Source organism: Eucyclogobius newberryi, unplaced genomic scaffold, assembly GCF_026437365.1.
Source record: "Eucyclogobius newberryi isolate DKJ021-1_F unplaced genomic scaffold, fEucNew1.0.hap1 SCAF_14, whole genome shotgun sequence".
Classification (NCBI taxonomy): domain Eukaryota; kingdom Metazoa; phylum Chordata; class Actinopteri; order Gobiiformes; family Gobiidae; genus Eucyclogobius; species Eucyclogobius newberryi.
In genome coordinates, this window is record NW_027315768.1 from 20,627,556 (window position 1) to 20,653,918 (window position 26,363).

At 38.6% G+C, this 26,363-nt stretch overlaps 1 protein-coding gene across 2 annotated transcripts in view; it reads right to left on the reverse strand.

Moving 5' to 3' along the window:
* The window catches only part of fgf14 (fibroblast growth factor 14), an 87,997-nt gene extending 61,984 nt beyond the window's left edge, over positions 1–26,013 (reverse strand). Inside the window, exon 1 of one of the 2 annotated variants that reach the window (XM_072444875.1) lies at positions 25,827–26,013. In XM_072444875.1, the coding sequence (XP_072300976.1) occupies positions 25,827–25,917 (91 nt within the window). In that variant the 5' untranslated portion in view covers positions 25,918–26,013. Of the gene's footprint in view, positions 1–14,633; positions 14,741–25,826 lie in introns of those variants that run through there. The other variant, XM_072444877.1, reaches the window with a different exon arrangement.
* Between the last annotated feature and the right edge of the window lie 350 nt (positions 26,014–26,363).

Genomic DNA, 26,363 nt, shown 5'->3' on the forward strand with positions numbered 1-26,363 from the left:
AATCTCCAGCCATAAACTCCAATATTGTTTTGTTTATTTGGTCAGGACATTGCATGCCAATGAACATACATGATACACATGCTGTAAACACACCGGACTGTAGCCATGGGCTAATTTCCATCCGTTGACCTACATTCACTCTCATAAACAGACTCTCTTCATACTGCAGCATACATGGACACTGGGGAAGTTTCTGGCCCAAGGACACAACAACAGTGTGCACTAATGCCCTCCTGTGGCACCTTGTGTTCTGGTGGTCTTCCATCCAAGTACTAACCAGGCCTGCTTAGCTTCCAAGATCTGATGAGCATTGACAAATTGATATGGCCAGACAATAGGGACAAGTTCAGGGGTAAATACTTTTACAATATTCAACTGGGTGGAAAAGTTTGATATTTCAGCATTAATCTAACTGTTCATAATTCCATATTTGTTTGCAATAACAAACTTTAACAAAAATTACACCCTTTGGAGAATATAGCTGCACCTCATCAAAATAAGATCCAGACCAAAAGTGTATTTGTCTGGCGATGCAGTTTCCTTGTTCATCCTGCATAAATAAAGCATGTGGCCTGTACAACACAGCCACTGCTCTGTGTCCAGTCACTTGTCATTAAGTGGAGTGACACACGCTAACTGCACTGTGCAATCATTACCAACCAATTCTGAGGAATAAGTTTGAACCACCGGCTACAGTGTCTCCTCACAGCCGCTACAATTTTTACACCCCATGTGTTCAATGCAGTTTTGAATCAGGGCTGCAATGATCTGATTCTGAACAACAATCTATCCTTTATGTGTCTGTCTGGACTGTTTGAAAAACTAAAAAGGATTTTTTTGGCACAAGTCAGAAACTAGTTCATCCTGAAGACAAAATGCCCACACAAAAACAGAGCAATGTAGTTCAATCCAATGCAGCGAGGAAAGTTGTTAAGTGTTACATAGGTGAGACTAAAATATTTAAGAAATGCATTAAATAAAACATTATGTTGTAAATAAGTGTATATGGTAATATTGCTGCACTTTTTTTTATTTTAGAGGCATTTGGCATTTAGCTGATAATTAAACCTCAACTAATATGTTTAAAGACTTGTTTTTTTCTCTGTTGGATTGACTAACACTGATCAAAAACACAACAGTTTTATACTATTAATATTTTTGTTGCTCCCATTTTTCATGAGCTGAACTCAATGACATTAAACTTCTTCTATATATACTCAAAAGACCAATACCTCTCAAATACTGTTCACAAATCTGCAAAAGGTTTATTAGTTAGTTATTGGTCCAAAAATCAGTCAGTATCTGATTAATCCACCAAAATGGCAGCAAACGTTGCTGAATATTGGCAACTGAAACCAGCCAATCTCGAGCATCCAAACATGCTCAGTGGATGACATGGTGAGTCTGCTGGCCATGCAAGAACTGGGATGTTTTCAGCTTCCAGGAATTGTGTACAGCTCCTGCAACATGAGGTAATGTCTGTGGATGAATGGATGAACAATGGACCAGTCACCCATATCTTGTGAAGTGAAATATTGTCTGAGTAAATATCCACATATTCATTTTGTCAACATCCCTCATCCCTAAATGGCAGTAAATCGGTTAAGGCTTAATATACATAATGATATATACATTGTTGTTGATGTTGTTTTGTTTTTGGCCAATGGACAGCTAAGTGTAAAAGGGGGATGAGAAAGCAGAGAATATAGATTAAACTTTCAGAGCTGAACTCCAGCTGCACATGGAGCCTGGCATGTGTGCAGCTGCATTAACCACTCGACCACCGGGCAGCACACTGGTATTTCTATTGGCTTTATAGGGCATGCATAGTTTTTAACTCAAGGTCTTCTAGGGAATTACTCATATTTGCACAGCTATAACATAAGTTAAAGATAAAGTACAAAACCTATGACAGCACCCCTGTTCCTCCCTCACTTTTCCACGCTGCTGCCTTTTTATCTGTCTGTGGAATAGCATGCTTCATTCTACGCACTGTTTTTCCGCTCAATACAGGCATGTGTCATCACAGAAGATCCCGTGTGTGATCAGGGGAAGTGAGCGTGGCATGAGGTAAAAACAGCCAAAGGTTAAATGTACACAAAGATATTGATGTGTGACTAAGAGAGAAGAAAGAAGAGTGGAAAAGCTACATGCCAAGCTATCCAACGATGACTCAACACAGATACAAGCAAAAGATGAAAATGCGTTATAGTAGAGGGTGCCCGAAGGCAAAAGGTGAGCCTATTACAAAATATAATCCAGCTGTACAGACCATTCTGAAAAAGTGGAAATTATTGCACCAAAAATCTATGTATTTATTATTAAAAGAAAGAGAGAAAGACAGAAAGAAAGAAATGATCTGATGAAGGTTACATGCTGTATGTATGTAATCTAACAAAAAATCTAACAACAACAAAACAAAACACATTGGACATTGGCAATGTAGTTTTTTCATGTTTGAACTTGTTGCTCCTTGCATTAGCACCTCTATAAGTACATTCAAGTGTGTTAGTTACTGCTTAAATTCTGAAATATTAGTATGTAGATTATCACATTTATATAACGCTTATATACCGCTAATGGGAACTCAAAGTGTTTTACATCAAAGAAGCACTTACACTAGTACACCTGTGTGCTTTGTCTTGCACCCAAGGACAAAACAGTATTCATCTGTGAGAGCTGTAATTGTATCGCCAACTAGAGGTGGGCAGTATATGGAAAGATCGAAATGTAGATAATATTGTGAATGTTGTTTTGAAGATGTGCAAACATGGAATTTCTATTACATCATTTATAGTCAAAACAATTTAATAAAAAAAATAATAAAGCTACAAAAACAGCTGATTAAAAATAAAAATTAAACATGTTTTAAATGTTGTAAACGTGTAAAAGTTGTTCTGCACATTTGTGACTTATTTTACAGACATTTCACATTTGTCTAATAATTAAACGTAATACATTTTATTACATATTTTATCATATTTCTGTTTATGATTAGAGATTCATCAGGGTTGTAGGTGTAAATATTGACTGAATTCAGAGTCAAAGACCGGTTTAGATCAGGTGATACTGGGAAGGCGTGTTTTCTTAGGTGGTACTTGGACTTGAGAAACATTGATCTAGGTCATCCGAGGAGCAGAACACGCATCAATAGAGAGAAAAAGAGATCGAATTGGAGATTGGTTAGAGCAGCAGCAGGTTACAGTAATCTACATTGTATTACTGTGGTGCAAGGCATTGTATCGTGGAGCTGATATCAATATAGCATTGTCATAGCCATCACACGACAGGGCTATTCTTAGGGTTTCACACGCACCAGTGAGCAGAGATACAGAGAGCCTAAGTAGGTGCCCTCCTATATATTTTGTCCATGCGAGTAACAAACTAGTTGTACAAAATTCCATTTCGGTACACTTGATGATATCTGCATGCCATTTAAATATGAAGAACAAAAGCTGAAGAACAGAATGGGAGGATTAGGACAATATGTCGTGCTGACAGTGGTGCTGTGGCTCTGCTGAAGGGAGCACCAGAGTTTGGACACATGCCATTAGTATCTGCCACAATATCGCTCAGAGCATGCCCCCACATAAATACTGAAACTGCTCCTTCAGACTGACGGACTGCTGGGCTGAAATGTACTCTACAGACCAGGAACGTCACTGCACAAATGTTCTGAGATTACCTTAGAAGAGGAATTATTTGTACATGTAATGGAGCATATTGATGGCAAATGGCAATGTAGTTGAATGACCAGTTGTGGAAGAAGTGTTCTATACTGAGGTAAAAGTACAGATGTATGCAGTGTAAAGAAATTACAAGTCCATTGTTTTATGTTCTACTTTTACTTGAGTGAAAGTTTTAAAGTACCTGTTTAAAATATATTTTAAGAGTAAAAGGTGTTTCACACAGATTTTGCATTAAATGTTTCGATGTTGAAAAAGAGTTGGGCTGATTTCTGGTCAACAGAAGCAATCTGAATACATTTTTCAAAATTTTCGATTTAATTTTATGAATGTATTCTGGTTTGCCCAAAGCTGAAGCATGAACTAAAAACAATGGAAGTTTATGCTAAAAATAAACTCTAAAACCATATACCCTACTTTCTACTTTTCAGCCCTGTTTAAATGTGTAGTGAAGTAGAAAGTACAGAGAGCTGCTCTCGAAAGTAGCTAAGTGAGACTAAAAAGTATCCATTATAAGCAAAGTTCAGATAGCAAGTACAGTACTTTTACTTGTGTATTTTTTGTTACTTTCCACAAGTGTGAATAACCATATAGAAAATAGCTAACAACAAAAAGGTTACAGTTATATGGGTAACTGCTGTGAATTAGAAACATTAGAAAGTCGCGCACTCTGGTGGTGGTAAATGTACTATTTCTTACAATTCAGTCTGCTTTTATTTAATTTTTGAGCATATCTGTGGAGTACTGTATTTCCATTTGTAGATAGTAATTTAACTTGACAATTTATAATAAGCTGGAAGGTTTTACTTAACATGATTAGAGAGCATTTCTCTTTGCAGTTGTGGCTTGGATTTATGACTACAACAGCCGTGAAATTGACACCAAACATTTATAGGGGCTCAGTACATTTTTGTTGTTGTCAGATGTCACGGAGTTGTTATTTGTAAGTGAGATCTGTGCCAACGCACCATAATTCAAAGCTCGGTCTGGCAAATGACAAAATGCTGATTGAGACTGAGACAGGCCCTGAGGCAGGCCACAGCACTCAAACAAAGATTTAAATGTGGGTTATTAATTATTCTAAACTACAAAGTGACTCAGAGTGTTGAGATTTCTCCAATTACACTATAAACAAAAGTTCAGATCTTTAATGATATACGTGTACAACATTGTGTTTGCGAAAACTTATACTACTTCATTGTAGGGCTCATTGGAGACAGGGACAATAACTAAATGTTGTATTTCATATTGTCAAAAATAGTTCTTGTTTTCAATGAAGGAATGGGGACAGCAATAGAACTCACAAACCCTTAAGTGCAGGCAGGCTGCAGATTATATGTTACAATCTTTTCTCCACATCAAACCATAACACAGTTAGGTATGATGCATTTCCATTTAGAAAGGTACATGATATGATTTAAGAGATTTTTGCGGCCCGTGAGCTTTATTTGACAGGAGAGGACAGGGTGAAATGGGGGATGAGAGAGAAGAGAGGGCAACTCACGACACTGTGGCCTTCTGCACTTGGAGTCTGGCATGTGTTATGTCTGATGCGTTATAAATTTATCAGAATCAACAGCAAGGGCCACAAACATAGTGTATACACATGGCATATGGCTATTACCTAACAAGCTGAAAAAAATAGCCCTTTATGAGTCAAACAATACATTTGCTTTTAGCTTTAAGCAAAAGCAAATCTAAAGAATGTAAAGGAACTCATCCGGACAATGTTTTTGAGACGTTTCAACTGGTCTGAGGAGCCATTATTTAAACTGCCCTGAGCTAGAATACTCCTGCGCTTACCTCTGGTTCAGATGGCATGCACAGCACTGCCGTGGTGCTCAGGATTCTTTCAGTTGGAGTTGATTTTAACCGGACGGCGCAGCGCTCTACGTGTTTTTTTCCTATTTAAACGGTTGGGTACAGCTCCTCAGACCAGTACCTTCAGATTGAAAATGACTATTGGATGGCAGTCGAAATGTCTCACATTCAAAAACACTGTCTAGATGACCCTCTTGCATGGACCAAATGAATATCACTAGACAGTAAAATACAAAAAACAGTTTTGTATTGAAAACACATAAAAAGCACCGACAATTACCGTCCCAGACTCAATTACACCTTCTATTCATACTGAAGTACTAGACATGTCCAGACATAAACCCACGTTGGAATCATGCAATTAAAAGGTAACAAAGCACTATTTTTAAGTTGCGTTTTTTTTCTGACGATGAATTGATTTTTTGGAGCTGAAAGATCTTTAGCATAGGTTTACAAGGGGTAAAATATGTAAATGCTACTGTTGTCGGTTTGGAAATAAGCAATGTGATGTGCCAACTTTAAACTTTTTGATTACTTCAGCTATGGTATGTAAGTGATATATCTATTTGACTCCCACACCCCAAAATGAGGGTTTGTTATGCATGGGAAAAGTGTTATGTTTCTGTTTACCAAAGATGACATAAAAATCACACTAATATGTTCAGCGAGCAGTAATTTGCAGATGGGTTTGACAATATTTTGGATGCTTTTGCTAAAATATTTGTTTTTATAATCGTCCAGCTTGGGAAAACACAAAGCTTAGTATTCTGAAAACCTCAATTTGAGAATTACTAGAGACAGATGGAGAAGTTTATATGACACATTTCTAAATAAAATAAAGTCTTCATGCTATTTGAGCCGATTCAGCCGATGTATGGGCGCCCTCAGCATGTGAAAACAAACGGAGCTGTGAAATAGCCTTAACCGCTCCACAAACAGGGGTCACATCTCCACAGGGCAGTACTGTAAACAGCATAGATACCTTTATCATACACAACTTAGAGAGGAATATTTGTGCCCACTTGGACAAGGGCAAGACTTGCAAGAAAACTTCAGCATTTTTCGACACATTTTGGACAGAACGCTTCCCAATTTCCATCAATAAATTACCCTTTTCTGAGATGCAGCAATTCTATTATTAATATTTCACTGTATTGTTTTATGCCCTGCTGAATTGTTAATGCACCCACATCTTTGGTATAAAAAGCCATTTCAAGTCTAAATAACATCAAGGGCACAGATTGAAGTGGCAGGTCATCATTTATAGCTTTAAATTAAGCATGTGGTGTTATCTGATGTCATTGTGCCTTCTTGCCATTGCCCCTGGGACCAGCTACTTTAGATTATGGATCAAACTGAAAAATATAAGTAGAGGAACTGTAAATGTACGTCCCTGCCGGCTCACATTCACGGCAGATACTCTATTGGCTGTAAACAGTACACCACATGCTCTTTTTCTTTTGGTCATGAGATGTTTCTTGCACTTTTCTAGTGATTAAGTTATTATTTATCATCATTGTGATAACATTCCAAGGCACATGTGAGCAATGGTAAAGATATGGCTGAATAACATTGTGTTTCCCTGTTACAGCTTTTACATAATTCATAACTTGAAGAGGGGTGTACAATAAATACATCTTTTGATTATGTTGTCCTAATCTCTCAGTTGGTGGCAATTGCTGCAGAAACGATGGAGATAGCTGTATTTAATATGCATTTTTGCTTGTTTTCCCAACTAATACAAGCGGCATGTAACATGAGTTATAAGGTTCATACTTGACAGTGAGTGGTTATGGATGGTTGCAATCTTGGGTTCAGTGTAGGAAGAAGTAGTCAAATGTGTTACTTAAGTTAAAGTATAGATACAGGAGCAAAAACTACATAACATAACAAAAAATAACATTTTGAAGTACTAAACTCTTCAAGCATTAAATGTGGTGATTTTGATAGTATTGTGCAAAATTTTGATCAACATTAGCAGTTTGAATCAATGTCTTAATTGTTATGGTGAATTGTATGTATATATTTTTGTTTTCTCTTGCTTGTTTGCCTTTTATGCAGAGCATCATGAAACATAACCCCTCAAACCAAATGAAAAATACTTTATACTTTTCAGTCCCGTTAAAGTTATAATGGAGTAGAAAGTGCAGATACCTGCTACAGTAAAGCAGTGGACATAGTAAAGTGTCCACTGTAAAAATTACTGTGACTTACTTTTTACTTTTGTACTTTGTTACTTTGCACCCCCGCCTGACACAGAAACATTCTGTGATTGTTGGATAAGAAAGGTAAACTTAATGGTGAAATTGTAATGTTGCAATGCAAAGTACAAGAACAGCAGAAGAATAAAAATATGCAAACAAAAATCCAGTTTATACACAAATATAACTATACAACTATATACAAATGTACTTTAAGGTGTATTATGTAACTTTTCTGATGGAGGATCCGCCACCTGCTGTGGAGATGTTGTTACACAGTATGGCATTTAAATAATCCGCATTTAAATAATCACCTTTAAATCTAACCATTGTATAATATTTTTTAAAAATACTTTGAATAAAAGTCAGATATAAACTGGAGTGCAGATAATATCTGATCATGGTAAAATCTCTAGTAACTGGGGTCTGGATTTTATTTTAGAAAATGTAGGCAAAGGAGTAAGTAATTTAGTAATTGCTTGCTTTAATGAACTCAGCCTTTGTTGGAATCAAGGCTGCATAATCCGCTTTGTAGTTTGTTAGGGCTTGTTCTGTCTGATCAGTCTGAATAATTGATCTGACTGTATTGGTCGCTCCACAGGCATCACCTCTTATTGGATTTTATTTTTATTTTTTCTGAAAACCAGCCCATTTCAAAGCATCAAGTCTTTCTTGACTTAAATATCATCTATTGACACTCTATAAAAATAGTGTAAATATCAAAGGTGCATTCTATTGTTTTTCCTGGTGTTGTTTTGCTTGAATAGCTTGTCTTGTTTTGCTTGAATAGCTCCAAAGATTGGCATTGAAGTTATGTATGTTAGACGTCCGGTTATGGCTCCCGCAGGGACAGACTTGTTTTGATTAATTCCTCAGTTGGTACTGAAATTCACGCACAGTATCAGTCAAGCACATCCAAGCAGATGAAGCTATTCAACTATAGTCCATGTGGATAGTACTGGATGCCAATAAAGAGCCAGTTGATGGAGAACTTGTGATCGGCAAGGAGAACGGTGGCTGACCAGGCTGACCAGATATTGGCTGCATTCAGGTCAGGGGAAGTTAAGGTTTCTTTAGAGAAAAAATGGCTTGCTTTCACCTAAAAAAACAAACAACTTCCATTTATTTCGGAGAAGGCTCCAAGTCGGGCTATGGAGAGATTTTTTTTTAATTGTGCCCCAACAGGCTTGATAATGTGCTTTCTCCAACTCAAGCAGGCCATTCTCCAGGCAGTATGAGACAAAAGAACTACCAACGACCAGTGGATTTGTTCACATTCTGATTTGGCTACAGAGGTGCTCCAGCTGAGGAAATATCCCTGCATGTCCAAAACGTATCAAATTTAAATCAGGGATGTAACTGACCAAATTATTTCCTTCTGGTTTGTATTAGATTGTTCTCATTTGGCCTGTTTTAAAAGTTATTTCCTGATGTTGCTAAAAAAAAAAGAAGTAACAACTACCTTGTGTTTTTATTGCTCCAAAATACCATGAAAAACATGCCTTCTTACTGTGAGCGGGTCCACCTCTGCACAGATATGACCTGTAACTTGACCTGCTCTTGTCTGTGAATGTCAAACTGCATAACAATCCAGAGGACGCAACAACATCTCCATGGAGGCAAGCAGGTGGTGGACCCTCCACTAGAAAAGTTACATAGTGCACCTTGAAGCCTTCATGTTTAATCTAACAATCCTTGAGTGCTACCTTGAGGTGTTTTGCTGCCGATCTTAAGCCATCCATTTAATCCTTGTGCAGCCTCCATGGTGGGCTCCTTATCTGAGCCATATCGCTCTGTGGCGCATTCGTTTCCTTGTTTCTCTCTTTCTCCTGTATCACTTTTCCCTGCAAGGGCAACGCTGGCTCCCTAGACCTGCTCCAAAATTACCCGTCAGTAAAATCTGATACTTTTAGACAGAGACTTTTGCATGCCAAAGTCTGGTCGAAAAGACACCTGATGCCCTAACGTTGTCCTCTAACTCCACCACAGCAGCAAGAAAAGCTCTTCTAGTGTCTCCAGCAACTTTAGATTGCGTCGACAAAGCGGGCTATGACAGTGAAGCGGGAAGACATTGGGTGGGCAAAAACGTATAGATCCGTGCGGGAAAATGTAAAATATGTCAACTCGGGGACAAAATGAGCACAGGTAGTGAAAGCTGAGTAGTACATTTTGATACATCACAACTGGGGGACAAATTGCAGACTAAGAAAATGTAAAATAAAAGGTTTATTTGACTTTGTTGTTATGAGTGTATAGCTTAATATAGGTCGATCAATAAACAAATCTAATCATTTCACAATCCACACTAACTGACATTCTAGAGTTACATCAATGTTACTGTTTGGAAAAGTGTAAAATGTTAACAGTGAATAAATTAGATGGCACTAGGGGCTCTAGATAGATTTTTTTCCAAATCACTTTTAGAACAGCTCAACAAATTTTAGTTTTTCCAGTTTAACACTACAAAAATGTTCCCATAGTTTCACACTTGAACACACACACACACACACACACACACACACATGCACACCTCGAGCATGCGTCTAATCCCAGACAGATTTACCGATTCGCACTGGTCCTTTGATTGTGCCATTGATGTGAGTTGTTGGCAGTAGCGGTGATGGTGAGGAATGGTAAGAGTAAGTGACAAGGACACGCAGCTTTGTGTACCACGGTCTGTGTGTCATATAGAGCCACACCTCAGTGCAGCTGCAGAGCTGTGTGCACATGTTTACGGGGTTTGAGATGAACTTGTAGAAACTAGTATTACTGAAACACACCATCACCTCACCGACATAAACAATTAAAACAAGCCTCCACAGTAACAGGGAACATTTGTCTTTGTAACTAGCCAAAACATTCCCTATTGGTCTTTGACTGTTAGGTTACAACCAACTGTTCCAGGACCATTCAAGGATCAGCTACATGTTGACACTACTTTAGATCCAAGAGTGTTGTTCACAAAACGTTCCTGAAACGTTCACCCAAATCTTCAAATAAAGTTTGTTTAGTTTGTAACCAACCAAATGTAATGCTTCCAGAACCTTTAGCGAACCAACATTTCAAATGTTCTACTATTTGTACAATGTTCCCTGGTGGTTTTGTTTTAATATAAATGAAATAATTAACTATTGATGATGTTTTTAAATATGAACAATAATATGCCATTTTAATCAACTTTAGCCAACTTTATATAGTAAAATAATAACTCAATAACTCAAATCTTGTCAGAAATATTATTATTTATCAAAGCCATTTTAATGGTGGTAAGGCTTTATACTTATTGTGGGCCTCTATTTTAGGCTTGTTTATGAATAGTTTGACCGCTTTTTTTTTATTATGACTAAGCCAATAGGAAGCCCTTCAGTGGTCAAACAATCCTTGGCCCAACTTCTCTGTGGGAGCAATTACCACTTTTGTGGAGCGAAATTGATCAGATAGACAATTAAACAGCTTGAGTCTGGTGTGGTGCCGAAGACCCAGGCTATTTAAATCATGTAAGTACTGTATATACTGTATACTCTATATACTTGTGCATAGATATATGCTGTAGCCAACAAAAGTCAAAAGGTTTTCAATAGGTTGATTTTGTACACCAACAACTAATAACACTTGACAAGAAACCACAATAGTAACCACCAAGAAAAGGTTGAATTTAAAATTATAGTTATGAACATTCCTGTTGACATTTTTTCCCTTCTTCCGTTCCACAAGTGCCTGGAGGACTGGCTCTCTACTCTAGATGAACTGCTCTTCATCTGCCTGGATGAACTGTCTCACTAGACAAAACCCTCTCACCTGAGTGGCCCTGATTCCACAGTCACAATCTGCAAATGGAAGCACAGCCTGTCCTTCCATGGGAGTAGGACCTCTCCTTCACTAAGGTTTCTTCCTTTTCCCACAGGGTTTCGTAGGGTCTAAGGACAGGGGATACTGGGACACTTTCCATTTGCTAATTTCCAATAAACATTGTTTAATCTGCTTTTCACTGTTGTCCTTTGAGGCAACGGCTGTTACATTTTGGATTTTGGATGTTAAAAAATAAATTCAATAATTTTAAACAAACCTCTATTTTAGCCTTTCAAAAAGTGTGTGTGATGTCACTGATGATTTATTCTAAAACAATAAAAAAGCATCTTTACTCGTCCTAATTTTCCATAACAGCGTCCTTCTAAGTCACTGATATGGCGGAGTCTGTCAAAGCTATTTATGGTCCTCAAGATGCAACATGACTGACATCCTGTTATGCTGTGTGCCTGGCGTGACATCTATGACCCAACTGTTTATTTTTATGTCATGTGAAGGATCATTACACTTTTATGGTCCAGTATATCACAAACATAGAGGAAGGTAATGTGTCCAGGCCTATTTGTGTGGCCTCTATTACACAGTGATATACCGTTCACCAGCAAAATCCAAAGCACTGATTTATGGGTATGGATGGCCATTGATCTCAGCTACTATGTGACATTATAGGGGCCATGTTATATCACAATAAAAGACATGTAACTAAACTATCTTCTGTTTGGGAGATGGCAACTTTTTTCAAGTTTAGAGGGAAACCAATAAAATAATTAGGTAATTTGATTTGATAAGGGGTGTAACAAAAAAAAAAAACGTTTTGGGGCCCTTAAGTAGGAAGTAGGACAAGTAGGAGAACATGGAGATGGTGGAATACTGTCTTATATTGTCCGAAAATGTGTTTTTTGCTAATTTAATCATAAATTGTTTATTTGCCATCCAATTTTTTTCTTTTTTGGGTAACAAAACTTGATTGAACAGCTTGAATAAAGACAAAAAAGGATGGTTGTAAGTCCTCCAAATAAAAAAGATCTCAAAATACGCCAAAGGGAGTCGTATCTCGTGTGCCAAAACGGAGCCCCTGTAAGTATATTTTACATTCGTGAGCAGCTCTCTGTACCGTATACTCCACTACTTTAACTGGACAAAAAAGTACAGTACTTTAAGGGTTTCAGACCACCTGAAAAGATAACTAATAATGATAAACTAAATTATTGATTAAAGCACTGCCTTTGATAAAAAATCAGCACAATTTTTCACAATCTACATCGGAACTACATTTGATGCTTCAACAGACACTTTTACTATTGCAATTTTTTGCTCCTCTATCTGTGCTTTTACTGAAATAACACAATTGAATACTTCCTCCACCACTGGCAATAATAGATAGTAGTAATAATAGTAAAATAAAAATAGATCTCCATAGATCCATATTATTACAGGTTCTCTTGATTCTCTTTTCCCAGGTTTGACAATTGACATTCATTCTGTAACTGTAATGTTCCTCCAAAATAATGGACAATATTTGACAGATTACTTTGACAAATTACTCCTGAGAAACCCATTGGTAAAAGTGACCCTTTTTTCTGCAACTGTATCAATGCCAGGGTTATGACCTCCAAGCTGCCAAAATCCAATTTGACTTTTCCTTCATTGATCGTCACAAAGTAACTCTGAGCAGCACACACAACAGGACCAACTGTTCCCCTTCACTTTCCCTCATTTACCTCCAAAAACAGCTCCTCCAACTCCTCTGGGAACACTAGACATCGAGCTCCCTCCCTTTTCTGTTTCTAAATATAGACACCTGAATATTTTGCCCAGTTTGGTTTGGAGAATAACTTACAATACATGCAATGTGACTTTTTCATTTAACAGTATAGATGTTCTGGTCCAAGTACTGGTATACACATTAGCAGTGCTCCCATGAGATTCTCAGTGTTCTTTTTATTGATTGTCTTAAAGGGTTACATTTCAGTGATGAATAGCACATGAGAGGTCAGACAATTAGGTCAGGAGTAACAGTGCAGTCATCTCCAGCACTTAGGAGGCCATAAAACACTCATCACGTCAGTCATACTGGATATAAGAGAGGAAATTATTACATGGTTGCATGGTTTAAACTTTGTAATTTTGGATTTGTTATTTTCAACTTCATTTATTTTTGCAAATTCGGTCGTAGTAGAATATTAGATTATATAATTGAACAATAATATGAAAACTTGAGTAAGACGGTAGAACCACTCAATACATTTTTATTGGCTTGCAATTACGAGACAGTTAGCAGTGTGAAAATGAAGGGTGGGGAGAGCATTTCAGTTACTTTGTCCCCTTTAGCTCAATCTGCGTTGCAGAAAATTATTTTCACCACTTGTATAGCAAAAATAAAAGAGTGGATAGATTTATTTATGTGGGCGTAAAGAGCACATGGTTATTGCTTCTTAATTTTTTGCAGGCAGATCAATTCGATAACAACTGCATACAGTATGTGTATGTTAGAATGTGTCTCTGCAAGCTGTTAGTGGAGTTTCAGATTAAGGTACACTTTATTGTCCAAGCCAATTTCTCAATGCCCAAACTGCTCAGATCTCGAAAGCTAAGCAGGGATGGGCCTGATTGCACATTGTCGTTGTGTCCTTATCCTCATGGTGTATTTGAAACAGAATGTATTTGAAAGCAGTACAGATTTAAATTATCTCATGGCTACGATCTGACTTGTCCTGACCAAAATAAACAAATAAATAACTATTAATAAGGATTTTACGGTGCATGTATTGGTTTGGGGAGTGCCCATAGGAAAGTTACAGTGTCCATGGCCTCAATAATACTTCATAATGTATGTACATTAAACAATAAATAATTGCACTAATTTGAGTCCAGGAGCATTACACACAGATGATTATGTTTTCCTCAATTTATTTGATGAGAAAGGTTGTAGAAAATAGATTCCATACACATTTAGTTCATGCCACATGTTTACATCTGACCACAGAGTGACCTTCAGCTTTGATCATCTGCAATGCAGTCATTAGTTTCATTTGTGTAGGAGCAAGACTGCATAGGCAAGACCCAAATACAAATGTTTTACATGTGTCTTGTTAGTATAGAGAAGAACAACACTTACCATTTGAATCAGCTGTCTTTAATGCCTTACGAACTTGTTTCTCAACTATTTTAGCCAATCTTGTTCCATCCATACTGGTTTACTCTACTATGTATCCTCCAAATTGTACTGCATGTCATTTAAAGCTGCTAAACTTTGGGCAACACCCAAGACTTCACATGACCATAATGAGCAAGTCTGCTGTGTTTCCTCTGACAGCTTCTGATTGTATCAAGGGCCTAGCAACATAGAGATTATGATATCCTGTGCAGAAGCATGGACACCTTCGCTGCACACTGGAGCTGAAGCTGCTGAATGTCAAGTGTTCAAAGTGGGTTTGGTAACACATGCACTTACTGTTAGCATGTGAGAAAGTTAGTTGGAATACTTGTTGATACTATAAAACATATTTGAGATCAAATGTCTTGTGTCTTTCCTGTTGTATTATATGTTATATTTATTTAATTGCAGATAGAAGTTATTCAGGAATAGGGGACTTTGATTTGCGAGTGTCAACCGGTCACTTTACAATGGTTTGTTTCATATGGCAACAGGCTGAGGCCATATGTTTTCCCCTGTAACCCCCACATTTCTAAACTCAGATTTCATAATGAGCAAGACGCTACTATGTAGTGAATTGACCTGGGCATCATTAAAGATGGTGTAGTGTGTCTGTGTACTGCGCTCAGTCACACACAGGTTACTGAGTCACTGCTCACTAAACCAGAGCTGTCCCAGTCATCCACAGACACAGCCCCTGGGAGAGGGAGGCAGCATGCAACTGCAGCAAGTGAACAACTAACAACAACCCAGAAATAAGAACTTGCCAAAGGTTATGATAAAAGGTTGTCAAAGCTGTGCAATAACGGATGAGAGTCAAATCTTCTGAGCTGAGAGAGAAGAACCAGATTGAAACTCTGAGCCCGGAGCACTTCCCCCATTTTTCACAACAAAACTGCCTGAAAGAGTTCTGGCTCTCACAAATAATGTACACTGAACTGAGCGCAAACGGAGAGAGATGGCAGAACACTGGGAAGACAGAGGCAGCGGCAGCACAATACTGCCTGCTGCACTGCAGCAAAATCTACACAGTATACACTCGCACAGACAGACAGCGCTGTAGGCTGAGGAGACGCGGCTGGAACAACCACAGGTTTGAGTTAGGGCTGTAGAAGTTAAAAGAATAAGTGGTTTGAATAATTACATGGTTGATGTGCGTTTTGACTGTTTCATAAAAATGCATAATATTCTCCTTGAAAGGTCTTTTACAGACAAACAATCAAAGCTGCTTTGTGAGCCTGTGTAAAAAGTGACTAATAAGCATACAGTATGTCTGTCGGTAATTATGTCTACTATATTGTACATCGTGATTTTTAAGCAGGTTACATAACAGAGGCTAATTCTACACCACAGGATTCATTGTACACTTGAATGTAAGCCCTAAACAGCATGGTTTGCCAATATCATATTCATTATTTGTTTTGACAAAGCCAATAAAGTAATGTGTTTTTAAATTGAGCTTGTGCACATCCTGATCAGGTTACAGAGGCCGCGGGGAAGAGCCAGATGATGGACAACCATAATAAATGAGCTACAGGCCAAGAGTGACTCATGAAATCATATCTACAATCAATCATAATCAAATCATAGAAATGTACTTTCAGCACAAGAAAAAGGGTTTAGCCAGCCTCACTGAGGTTCTCCTCTGCCACAGTCCATTCACTCCAGCATAAGGCTGTGTTTAAACAGCGTGCCCATGGCGCTGTCATTTACAGTAACGCACCAAGTGGCTCAAAAAATACTGCAAACAGCAACTGTTATAACACACTTTAAAACAACCAGGTTGAACAAAGTTCTAAAATGTTAAACACAAATAAAACTATTTAGTACTAAAATAACAAAAAAAAGAAGAAGAAACAGAATCAGTTATAATGTCTAAAGTGTCAACTACTCAAACTGTGTCTAAGGCCAAAGTAAACAAGTGTGTTTTTACAGGTAAAGAAGAGGCCAGTCTAATGTGTAAAGGAAGCTTTTTCTAAAGCTGGGGTGGGCAATTATTTTCCTGCGAGGGCCATATTCGAATCCAGGCAAGTAGCGGAGGGCCGGCCCGCGATCATTGGTGTGAAATAAATAAATAAATACATAAATTAGTAAATAAAAAAAAAAAATATATATATATATATATATATATATATATATATATATATATATATATTCAATATCAAATAAAATATAACTTTTCTGTCAAATATAGGCTGTTGAATCTATTATTTAATTCATTTCATGTCATCTTTATTAAGGATACAAGGCCGGATTAAAACATGCCGAGGGCCACATCTTGCCCCTGGGGCCACATCTTGCCCCTGGGGCCACATCTTGCCCCTGGGGCCACAAATGCCAAGGTCTGGCCTAAAAAAGAAAACAAAAATATATATTTTAAAAATGTTTATATTACTTGGCATGTTTGGCGTGTTTGGATTATAAAGACAAACGGGCCGTATGTGGCCCGCGGGCCGCAGTTTGCCCAGGTCTGTTCTAAAGTGTTGGCGCTGCCACCGCTGGTCTTTGGCACATTTGGGAGGAGCTGGTCCGCCAATCTGAGAAACCATAAAGGGTTGTAAGGACGGAGAAGCTCAGAGAAGTACAGTAGAGCAGCACCATTCCTACAACAAATAAAAACTGTTTAGAATGGATCTTTAAGTGAATGGGCAGCCAGTGAAAGAAGATTAAAATCAGTTGAGATCGATCATATAAGGTAATTCATTGAAGGAACTTAATCACTCTACTTTCATATGTCACCCATGAAATATCCCAGTGAAGGAAAGAAAGAAGGAAGGAAGGAAGGAAGTTCATATAAGATTACTGGGGTTTCTACACTTACTGTAAAGCCCAGACCTGTAGAGAACCACTTGCTTATAGTGACAAAATGATCAGTATAATCTGAATTCCTCATCAGGGCCTTTGGTAAACCTACTTTTACAGCATATGCCATGATACCAACACTAATAAAAGTGTAAAATTATAGCTCTCTGTGGTTTCATTCAGCTGTAGCCAAGAGTGCTTTTTAAGAACACCTCCACTATAATTGTGTCAGCTTTTAATGCAAACAGGAAATGTCTGTGGGGGATGGCGGATATTTAACTTAAACCGCTGTAGCTGTCTTAAATTAAGTAAATGGACTTGAGTAAAAGATCAGACATTATGAAGCAGCACTAGGAATAATACTTCATTGATGCCAGTGTGGTTATCAATAATTACACTATTTTTACAATGGCAAACTGGGAAAAACCCTGAAAATATTGAGTGTATTTCCCCACAATTAATACAGCATCCATGCATACACTTACTCCTGTCTACATCATGCTGACGTGGAGAATATAGTAGCTATGTCCGACATAGTTGATTTACAGTAATTACAAATAATGTCAACAACATGGAGCTAAAAGGTATTTCCAGTTAATACTTTTGTAAGAACCTTTTACTTTTCTTAGCTGAAGAATTTAATTTACATTATACTGTTGCTCGTGTTAATATCATCCATCACAATTACATGCACTTCTACTAGTGCTATGATACTGCTAGCCAATATTTTCAAAGAACCATAAGTAAGTAAGTAATACGTGCATATATTTACTAAAGTAGAACCAACATGTGTATTGAAAACAACAAAAATTCCCTTGTAATCGACCCTATTGTTTTTACACTCACTTTTTATTTTCCTCCATTGTGGATCCCATCTGTGCTTTCATATCTCAGAGAGCAGCGGTTTTCAATTTCACTCAGCCACCATTCAAAAAAAGTGCAGCCATACACTGATTATACGAGGGTGAATTAGTAGCACCTATTCCAAACACAAAGGTTCAGGAAAGCAAAAGCAATAGATTTTTGTGAAAATCTATCCTAAGAAATGGTTGCCTTTAAGTGTGTGGCTCATGCAACTGTCAACACATAACTAACAAGTCCTGAGACAGTGTAATGATTGCAAGAAAGTGTCAACGCCTTAACATGTTTGTAGTGTTCATACATATAGACCATGGCTTGTTTTGGTAATAATCTGTGTAAGTGAGATGAGTAGGCTGATTTGTGCCATTTTCAATGATGTCGGTGTAATCCCTCATTCGTCCAGGCGTGTTCCATAGTTTTCAGTGAGTAAAAGGCAAATCTACATTTTAAATTGTTAGCAGCGGTTCCAACATTCCTCACTATCCCAAGGTATTTCTAGCATCCCAATTCTTCAAAGTGGTGAGTTTGTAAGCCCCTGCAACAACTTTTCATGGGACAAAGTTTGAGCGTCATGGTGTGTTTTATAATAAGTTAGACATTGTACAGTGGTCTGATTTGTCTTTACAATGGGCCTACATACAAGAAAGGGCCTTTAACATCTGCAATTTCCCCCACACAGCACAGTTCATACACTCAACTCAAAAATGTGATCATGTCTTGTTTATTCTCAGGTTTGTATTAAAGAATCCTCTGCCCATAGATCGACAATCTGATTTTGAATAGGCCTATAGTCTCATTGAGCATGCGATGTTTCTCACTGAACCTTTCGCACCACATGTATCAGACTGATCACGAAGCAATCAGCTAATTGTCTTTTCACAGCACTTTTTTGTTGGTCTTTCAACAGTGTTGCAGCAAATATACCAGATTGCCCATTTGTGTGCTGCACATAATTGCTTCACTTCACAAAACATCATTCAAAGATTTATAAATTATGTATTTATTCATTGGTTAAGAGCGTCACATAGGTTAGTCCACTGAGCACAGGTTTGGAGAATTAACGCTTTATAAAAATCAAAATACTAATTGTTTTACTTAATTTGTGTCTGTTAATGAAGATAATACACTAAATTTTGGGTGACTGAATACAAAGCATCACAGGTGACAGCCCCACATCTCCCAAAACAGGCCCATTTGAAGGTAAAAATATGTTTTAGTTCTGGTTTAATGCTTTCTCTACAAAACCATGTTTTTTTATTTCACAGGATTGTAAAGTATCTTGACAATGGTTAAAGTGTTTGACAATAAAACTAGAGGTATTTTGATCCAAGCTTTAAAGGGGCAATGGACAATTTTTCGGCGATTTGAGAACGCAGGCGGAAGTGCGCATGCGCACTCCCCCGTGAGGACTGATACAACACACACGTGTGTTTGTTTATTAGCGCAACGGAGCGCATCGCATCTCTCGTCTCCCGTAGATTTCAGTCCACTTCTGAGTCAACTCGAACTGTCTTTCTCCGTCTTCATTTTACACTGAGGGAACTATATTATGATAGATCAATGCGCTTAGACACGCGGAAATGTGGGATGAGCCGCACGCGGCTGCAGGTGAGCGATAGGTGTGTTTTATGATTGATACGTGGCAGGACTAATCGGCAGGAATAATCGGCAGTCCACGCCACGAGGAAATAAGACTCAAATTTATGCCAAAAAAATCGTCCATTCAACCTTTAACAAGTGCATACTCTTGCTGTGTCCTTGTCTGAGACAAATGAATGTGGCATACGTGCCAGTAATTGGTTGATGAAGGGACCGTTGGCGCAGATTGGTAGCTTTGCTTCCATTAGTCCACCCCAGGGTAGTAGCACCATGTTAGAAGTGGATGAATAATGCAATGTTAAGTGCAAAGGGTATTGTGCTAGAAAATGTTCAAAATGGACATTTTGAACCTTTTTGAAATTGAAATGTTTCAAGTGCCATCTGAAAGTCATTTTCAATCTGAAGGTACTGGGTGGATCAATAGGGTAGAACAAACTATAACAAGCCTAGCAGGTAAACAAAAAAGAGCAGTTTTGGGGTATAACTCCTCCCTTAGAAAAGGACAAATCATGCTCAAGGCAGTATAAATTCCAACTTCTCAGACCAGTACCTCGAAATTGAAAATCACTTCTGGATGGCGGGGTGCACGTTGGCATAGCGATTAGTGCTCTTGCCTCCCAATAAGAAGATTATGGGTTTGATGGCAGTCAAAACATCTCGACTGTCCAGATGACTACTGTTGAAACCTTCTACCATTGAGTGAAAGATTACACAGACTCCTTTGAGTCTTCGCTGTATAAATCCAAGGCAGTATCGTTATCAAAATTGCTGGTATTTCTCCAGTTTCTCATATTCCTTTTTCCTGATGTTGCCACCACTTGGTATTGCCACGTCAACCACAACGGCTTTCCTCTTCTGTTTATCCACCACCATAATGTCGGATTTGTTTGCCATTACCATTCTGTCAGTCTGTATCTGTCGTTTTCAACCACCTTTGGGGGTGTTGACCATGAGGTTTCCAGTCCATACTTTGCACTGATTTTCCTGTACACTATGTCAGGCACTTGGTTATGGCGCTCCATGTATGTTTTCCCTGCCAGCATCTTACACCCTGCAGTAATGTACTGGACTGTCTCAGGGGCCTCTTTGCACAGCCTACACCTTGGGTCTTGTCTCGAGTGGTAGAGCTAGGCCTCTATTGCTCTGGTGCTCATAGCCTGTTCCTGTGCGGCCATGACAATTGCCTCTGTGCTGTCCTTCAGTCCGGCCTGCTCTAGCCATTGGTTCGATTTCTTGATATCAGCCACTTCAGTTATGTTCCGGTGGTGCACTAGGGTTAACCCTCCTCCAGCACCTCAACCTCTGTTCCCTATTGCCTGAGACCTTCACTGACCACGTCATCTGTTGGGGTCTTGTCCTTGATGTACTTGTGGATCGTGGACGTTTCGTCCTGGATAGTGGCTCTCACACTCACTACTCATCACAGCCTTCTTACTTGCGGCTTGTGTACAGTCTCAGGATGATGGATTTTAGGTGGAACCCTGCATGAGTGAGGAGCATGGCTTCCTTTTGCCACCTTATTATTATTAATATACAGGGTATCTAATCCCTGGCAGGGCGTAGTTGTTTATTGCCCAGGACTTGTTCTTGACAATGAGGCTTCTTAGGACTTGCCTTACTCATTGTAGGTATTTGGCTGTTGCCGCTTTCTTTGTTACCTCTTCAAGGTTGTCATTTGCCTGTGGTATTCCAAGGTACTTGAAACCACCCTCACAGTCTGTTATTGTTTCTTCTGGGAGTGAGAAGTGTGGATCTGTGTGGAGTATCTTCCCTCACTTTGTCCCATTCGACTACACTTCTCAAGCCCGAATGACATCCTAAATGTCAGTGCTATAGATCCTGGTTGTGCAGATCAGTGATCGTCCTATCTGGAAGACAGGAAGTACTTTGTTGAAATTGGTAACTGTGTCTCAGACCACATGCCCCTGACCTGTGGGGTGCCCCATGAGTAGATCCTGGGACCCCTACTGTTCAACCTCTACATACTGCTGTTAGGTCAGCTTATACGCAGCGGAATTGTGTCCTATCACAATTATGCAGATGGCACTCTGCATAATTGATCTATCTGTCGGCAGGTGAATATGGACCAGTGGATTCACTCTGTCACTGCTTTCAACAGATCAGTGTGTGGATGCAAAACAACTTTCTCCAGCTGAACTCGGACAAGACTGAAATCATCGTCTTTGGCCAACAGAAACAAAGTAAAAGTGTTAGCGGTCACCTCCAGAGTCTCGCTCTAAAAGCTTCAAATCAAGTTAGAAATCTGGGGGTAATAATGGACTCAGACTTTAATTTTAACAGCAACGTCAAATGAATAACATCAGCAGCTTTTTACCATTTAAAAAAACTTGGCCAAAATCAAGTGTTCAGGCGAGACTTGGAGAGACTCCAGTAGATTAGACTACTGTAACGGCCTGCTCACTGGCCTCTCCAAACGAGCTGTAAAACAGCTGCAGTACATCTAGAACGCTGCTGCTCCGGTCCTAACTAGAACCAGGAAGTACCATCACATTAGTCCTGTTCTCAGGTCTCTGCACTGGCTCCTGTGGCTCAGAGAACAGACTTTAAATCAACTTTGCTTGTCTCTCCATGGCCTAGGACCAAAGTAAATCTCAAACATGTTAGTGCCATATGAACCATCTCGGACTCTGAGGACCTCAGGGACCGGCCTCCTGCTGGTGCCCAGAGTCAGGACTAAACATGGGGAATCTGTGCTTCAGTTTTATGCAGCTAAAATCTGGAACAGTCTTCTCGAAGATGTGAGACAGGCTTCTACTCTGACAATGTTCAAATCCAAGCTAAAACAATTATGTTTAGCTGTGCATGACTGAAATTATTTTCTTTTAGATCTAAAACTGTTTTGTGATTCCTGTCATGTCTGTGTGATTTTAATGTTTATATATATATATATATATATATATATATATATATATATATAAATGTAAACTTAGTAACATTTTTAATGTTTTTATTTGTTCTTAAATGTCTCTTAATTGTGTAAATGTATTTTTTTTTAATGATTTGTATGCTATCATTGTTCCCTTTGTCCCAAGTCACCTTTGAAAAAGAGGTCACGAGGTGAAAAAAAATAAAATTAAACATGTGGAAAAGCCTGGCTAAAAAAAGATATATATATGAAAAAAATATGAAAAAGAGGTCACGATCTCAATGGGCTCCTACCCTTTTAAATAAAAGTTGATAAGAAAATAAATACATAGAACTTCTGAGTGTTTTTTATTTTATTTTTTCAATCAACATTGAGAAAAATAGCAAATGCATTCCATAAAAAAATACCCATGCATTTACCAGCTGAACATTTCAATGCAGTTAAGAAGTTCATTGTGTTGCATGCCCCCACTGGTTTAATTTGCTGTAATGAGAGAAAGCACTGTAATTAAAGGGGATGGTAAGACTCAAACAAAAACTCCTACAATTAGAATAACAGCAGGGTTTTCTAAAAATATAGTCCTTCAACCTCCATCATGGGTTATGGTTTCATAAATAACAATGAAGTAAAAAATGTAATCTTAAAACTATAGTAAGTTATTACTTACAGAGCATTTTCAAAAGCCAGACTGTTTTTTTCTGATATTATGTTTCAGATGATTCTGCAGCGGAAAGTGTTTTGAGTTACAGAGAAAAGACATCTACTCATCTTTTTTTGAGTGTTAAAACATCAGATTACTTTAAACATTGTTGGCTGAGTCTTGCTTTATCTTTAGAAATATGATCTAGAGATACACTGTGAATTGTGAAAGCCAAAGCACTTCTTTACCACTGTGCTGAATCAACACTCAAAACAAGTGTGTATTGTGATATATGGACCTGCAAAGTAAATTTGTATTGGTAAAAAAGTACTGTGTAAGCCACTCTCTGATGTACAGCCATATAACAACGGGGACGTAGGCATCACTACGTTTTTTTTTTGTTTTTTTTTATGTGGCTCGGTAAGTGTATTTTGTGTTAAATTCTGGTCACAGGAATTGTTAACAAAGACAAAAGAATGAACCATTGTCAAAAAACTGTTTACCACATGATTATGCATTTGGAAGATTTAATTATTGATAATAATTTATAATTGTTGCAATAAAAAAACAGACTTCCATGAACATTCATAAATTACAAAGCAAATTAGAATTTTACGTTACACATTTAAATTGCAAACTAGTAAAACTTCAAACAGAAGGTTAAAGTTACTTAACTATGCAACAATACTTGTGTATCTATGTATCTTACAGTCTGGCATTCTCCATGCCTTCTTTTGTAATTGCTATAAATACAAAAGTTTAAGCATTACATAAGGAATTTCAACTGCCTGGGCCCAGGAAACTCCAGTGGTAGAAGCCTCACAGCTACTGAAAGACAGCCATGCTCAGGTTGAAGTTATGGTTTGACCCCTATCTATCTGCTCAAGGAAATGTTAACACATGTGTAGTGTGTCTCAATGAAATTATGTATAGTACATACTGTATGGCATGTTTCATGTTTACATTCAATTCAATTCAATTTATTTTTGTAACGCCCAAAATCACAACAACAGTTGCCTTTGAGGGCGACAACATCAGAGCTGTCCTTGTAGAACATTTCAATAAAAGACTATGCAGAACACAACAAATTAACTATGATTTATAAACTTAAGGTACCTAAGATGTAGAAAACAAATGCAAAGTTTCACTATCACTATGTGCTAAAGGTTTAAACTGGTGCAATACTGAAGTTGGGTCCAGTCACATAAATGCAACAGCAGGACATTGCATGTTGATTTAAAAACAGTCAGACTTTACCTTAAAGTTGATTAGTTGCATTTATTCACTATTGTGACATTTTAAATGCATTGATTCATATCCCAGACTGTACTGTTCTGTTTTGCCTTGTGCACAAGTATAGCCAGTGTGAAAACGTCCAATGAGATCTTTGTATCTCTAAAGCCTTTTATTTATTGACTTATTTTTTCCACACACCACTTTGTGTCTTACTGATCCTGGTGCGTACACTAGCCTTCTTTGACTCAGATGTGTCTCTTCAGTAGACAGTGTCATGTCTATGCTCCTGCAGTGTCAGCAGCCTACAGTCCCACTCCAGCGCGGGTCTATTCCACTGCTGCAGCTGCAGTGTGGAGGAAGTGTTGTTGCTGCTGCTGAGCACATCATCTTCAAAGCCACAACATGAGGTAACAAGTAGCCCATACTCACGCCGTGCACCTGGGCTCGGCTCCATATACTGCCGCCTGTTGAAATAACACTGTGCGCTTCTGTTGCTCACTACTCAGTTATCAGCCAATGCGACTGTTCATATCACCATAGAGTTGCTTTTTACGCCAGAAAAGTCATATTCATTGAAACCACGTCGACGCTTGCGTGTTGGCTTTACGTGCACTGCACTTCTGTGTATGCCCCGGCGTCCACGCTAAAATGAACTCAAGCCTTGGCAGAAAACGTGATTTCCCCAGAACTGCGTGCGGAACATAGCGCTGCAGCACCACAGAGAGACATAAAAGCATACTCGCTCGAAATATAGCCCATTTGATCGAGAAGTGGGGGTGCGGAGGGGGGATATTGCTGCAGTAACCCTAAGGATGGACTCATCTGGTTAAGGAAAATCAGGCTGGAGCAATTATTGAACCTCTCTTATGGCATCGAGTGTAGCCTACTGTGTGGGAGCTATTTAAAAAGTTAGGAGATCATGGTAGCATGGTAATGCAGGAGTGAAGGGGGCTTGATGTGTCCCCCTAGAGCTGGACTCGCCTTAAGCGGCTGTAGTAGCACAGAATAAGTTGTTCCCCTCCCAGAGCCTCTGCATGATCCTCATTGCATAAATAAGATTGCAGCTATAGCACCAAAAACAAAAGAAGTAGCCTGCACGGAGTATAGACATGAAGAGTGATGCGCTTACCACTTGGATTCTTGTTTTTCTTAAGACTCTTGCCACAAAGACACTGCAGCATATGCGTTCCTTTGCTGAAAATGTTCCAAAGAAACCACATTGATTTGGGCGAAGAGCAATCCAGTGGCTTAAACACCCAGATATAGATGAGATCCTTTCCGTTGCATAATAATAACACAATTGGATCAGTTCTCCCGGACAAGGCTACCAGTTGTATCATGGAAAAGACGTCCAAGTCCTATGCGTTTGCATTCACGTGGCAAAATAGCTGTCACACTTGGCAATTGTGGCTCCTCAACTAGTCGATGATAGAAAATATACTCTGGTAATTGCATGTGTCGCACCGGGAGGAGACAGGTCGCCAGTAAACAAATACAACTAACATGAAAACAGTAAAACACGGCAGCTTTCCGAAGAGAGAATCATTGCCTATTAGTTCATCACTCTGAAAAGAGAGGAGGGTGGATCTGAACAGCATCAAAAGCCAGGGGAGGATGCACCCTAGGCGCACACTGCTGCAATAAGAGCCCCAGCAAAACGGCACAT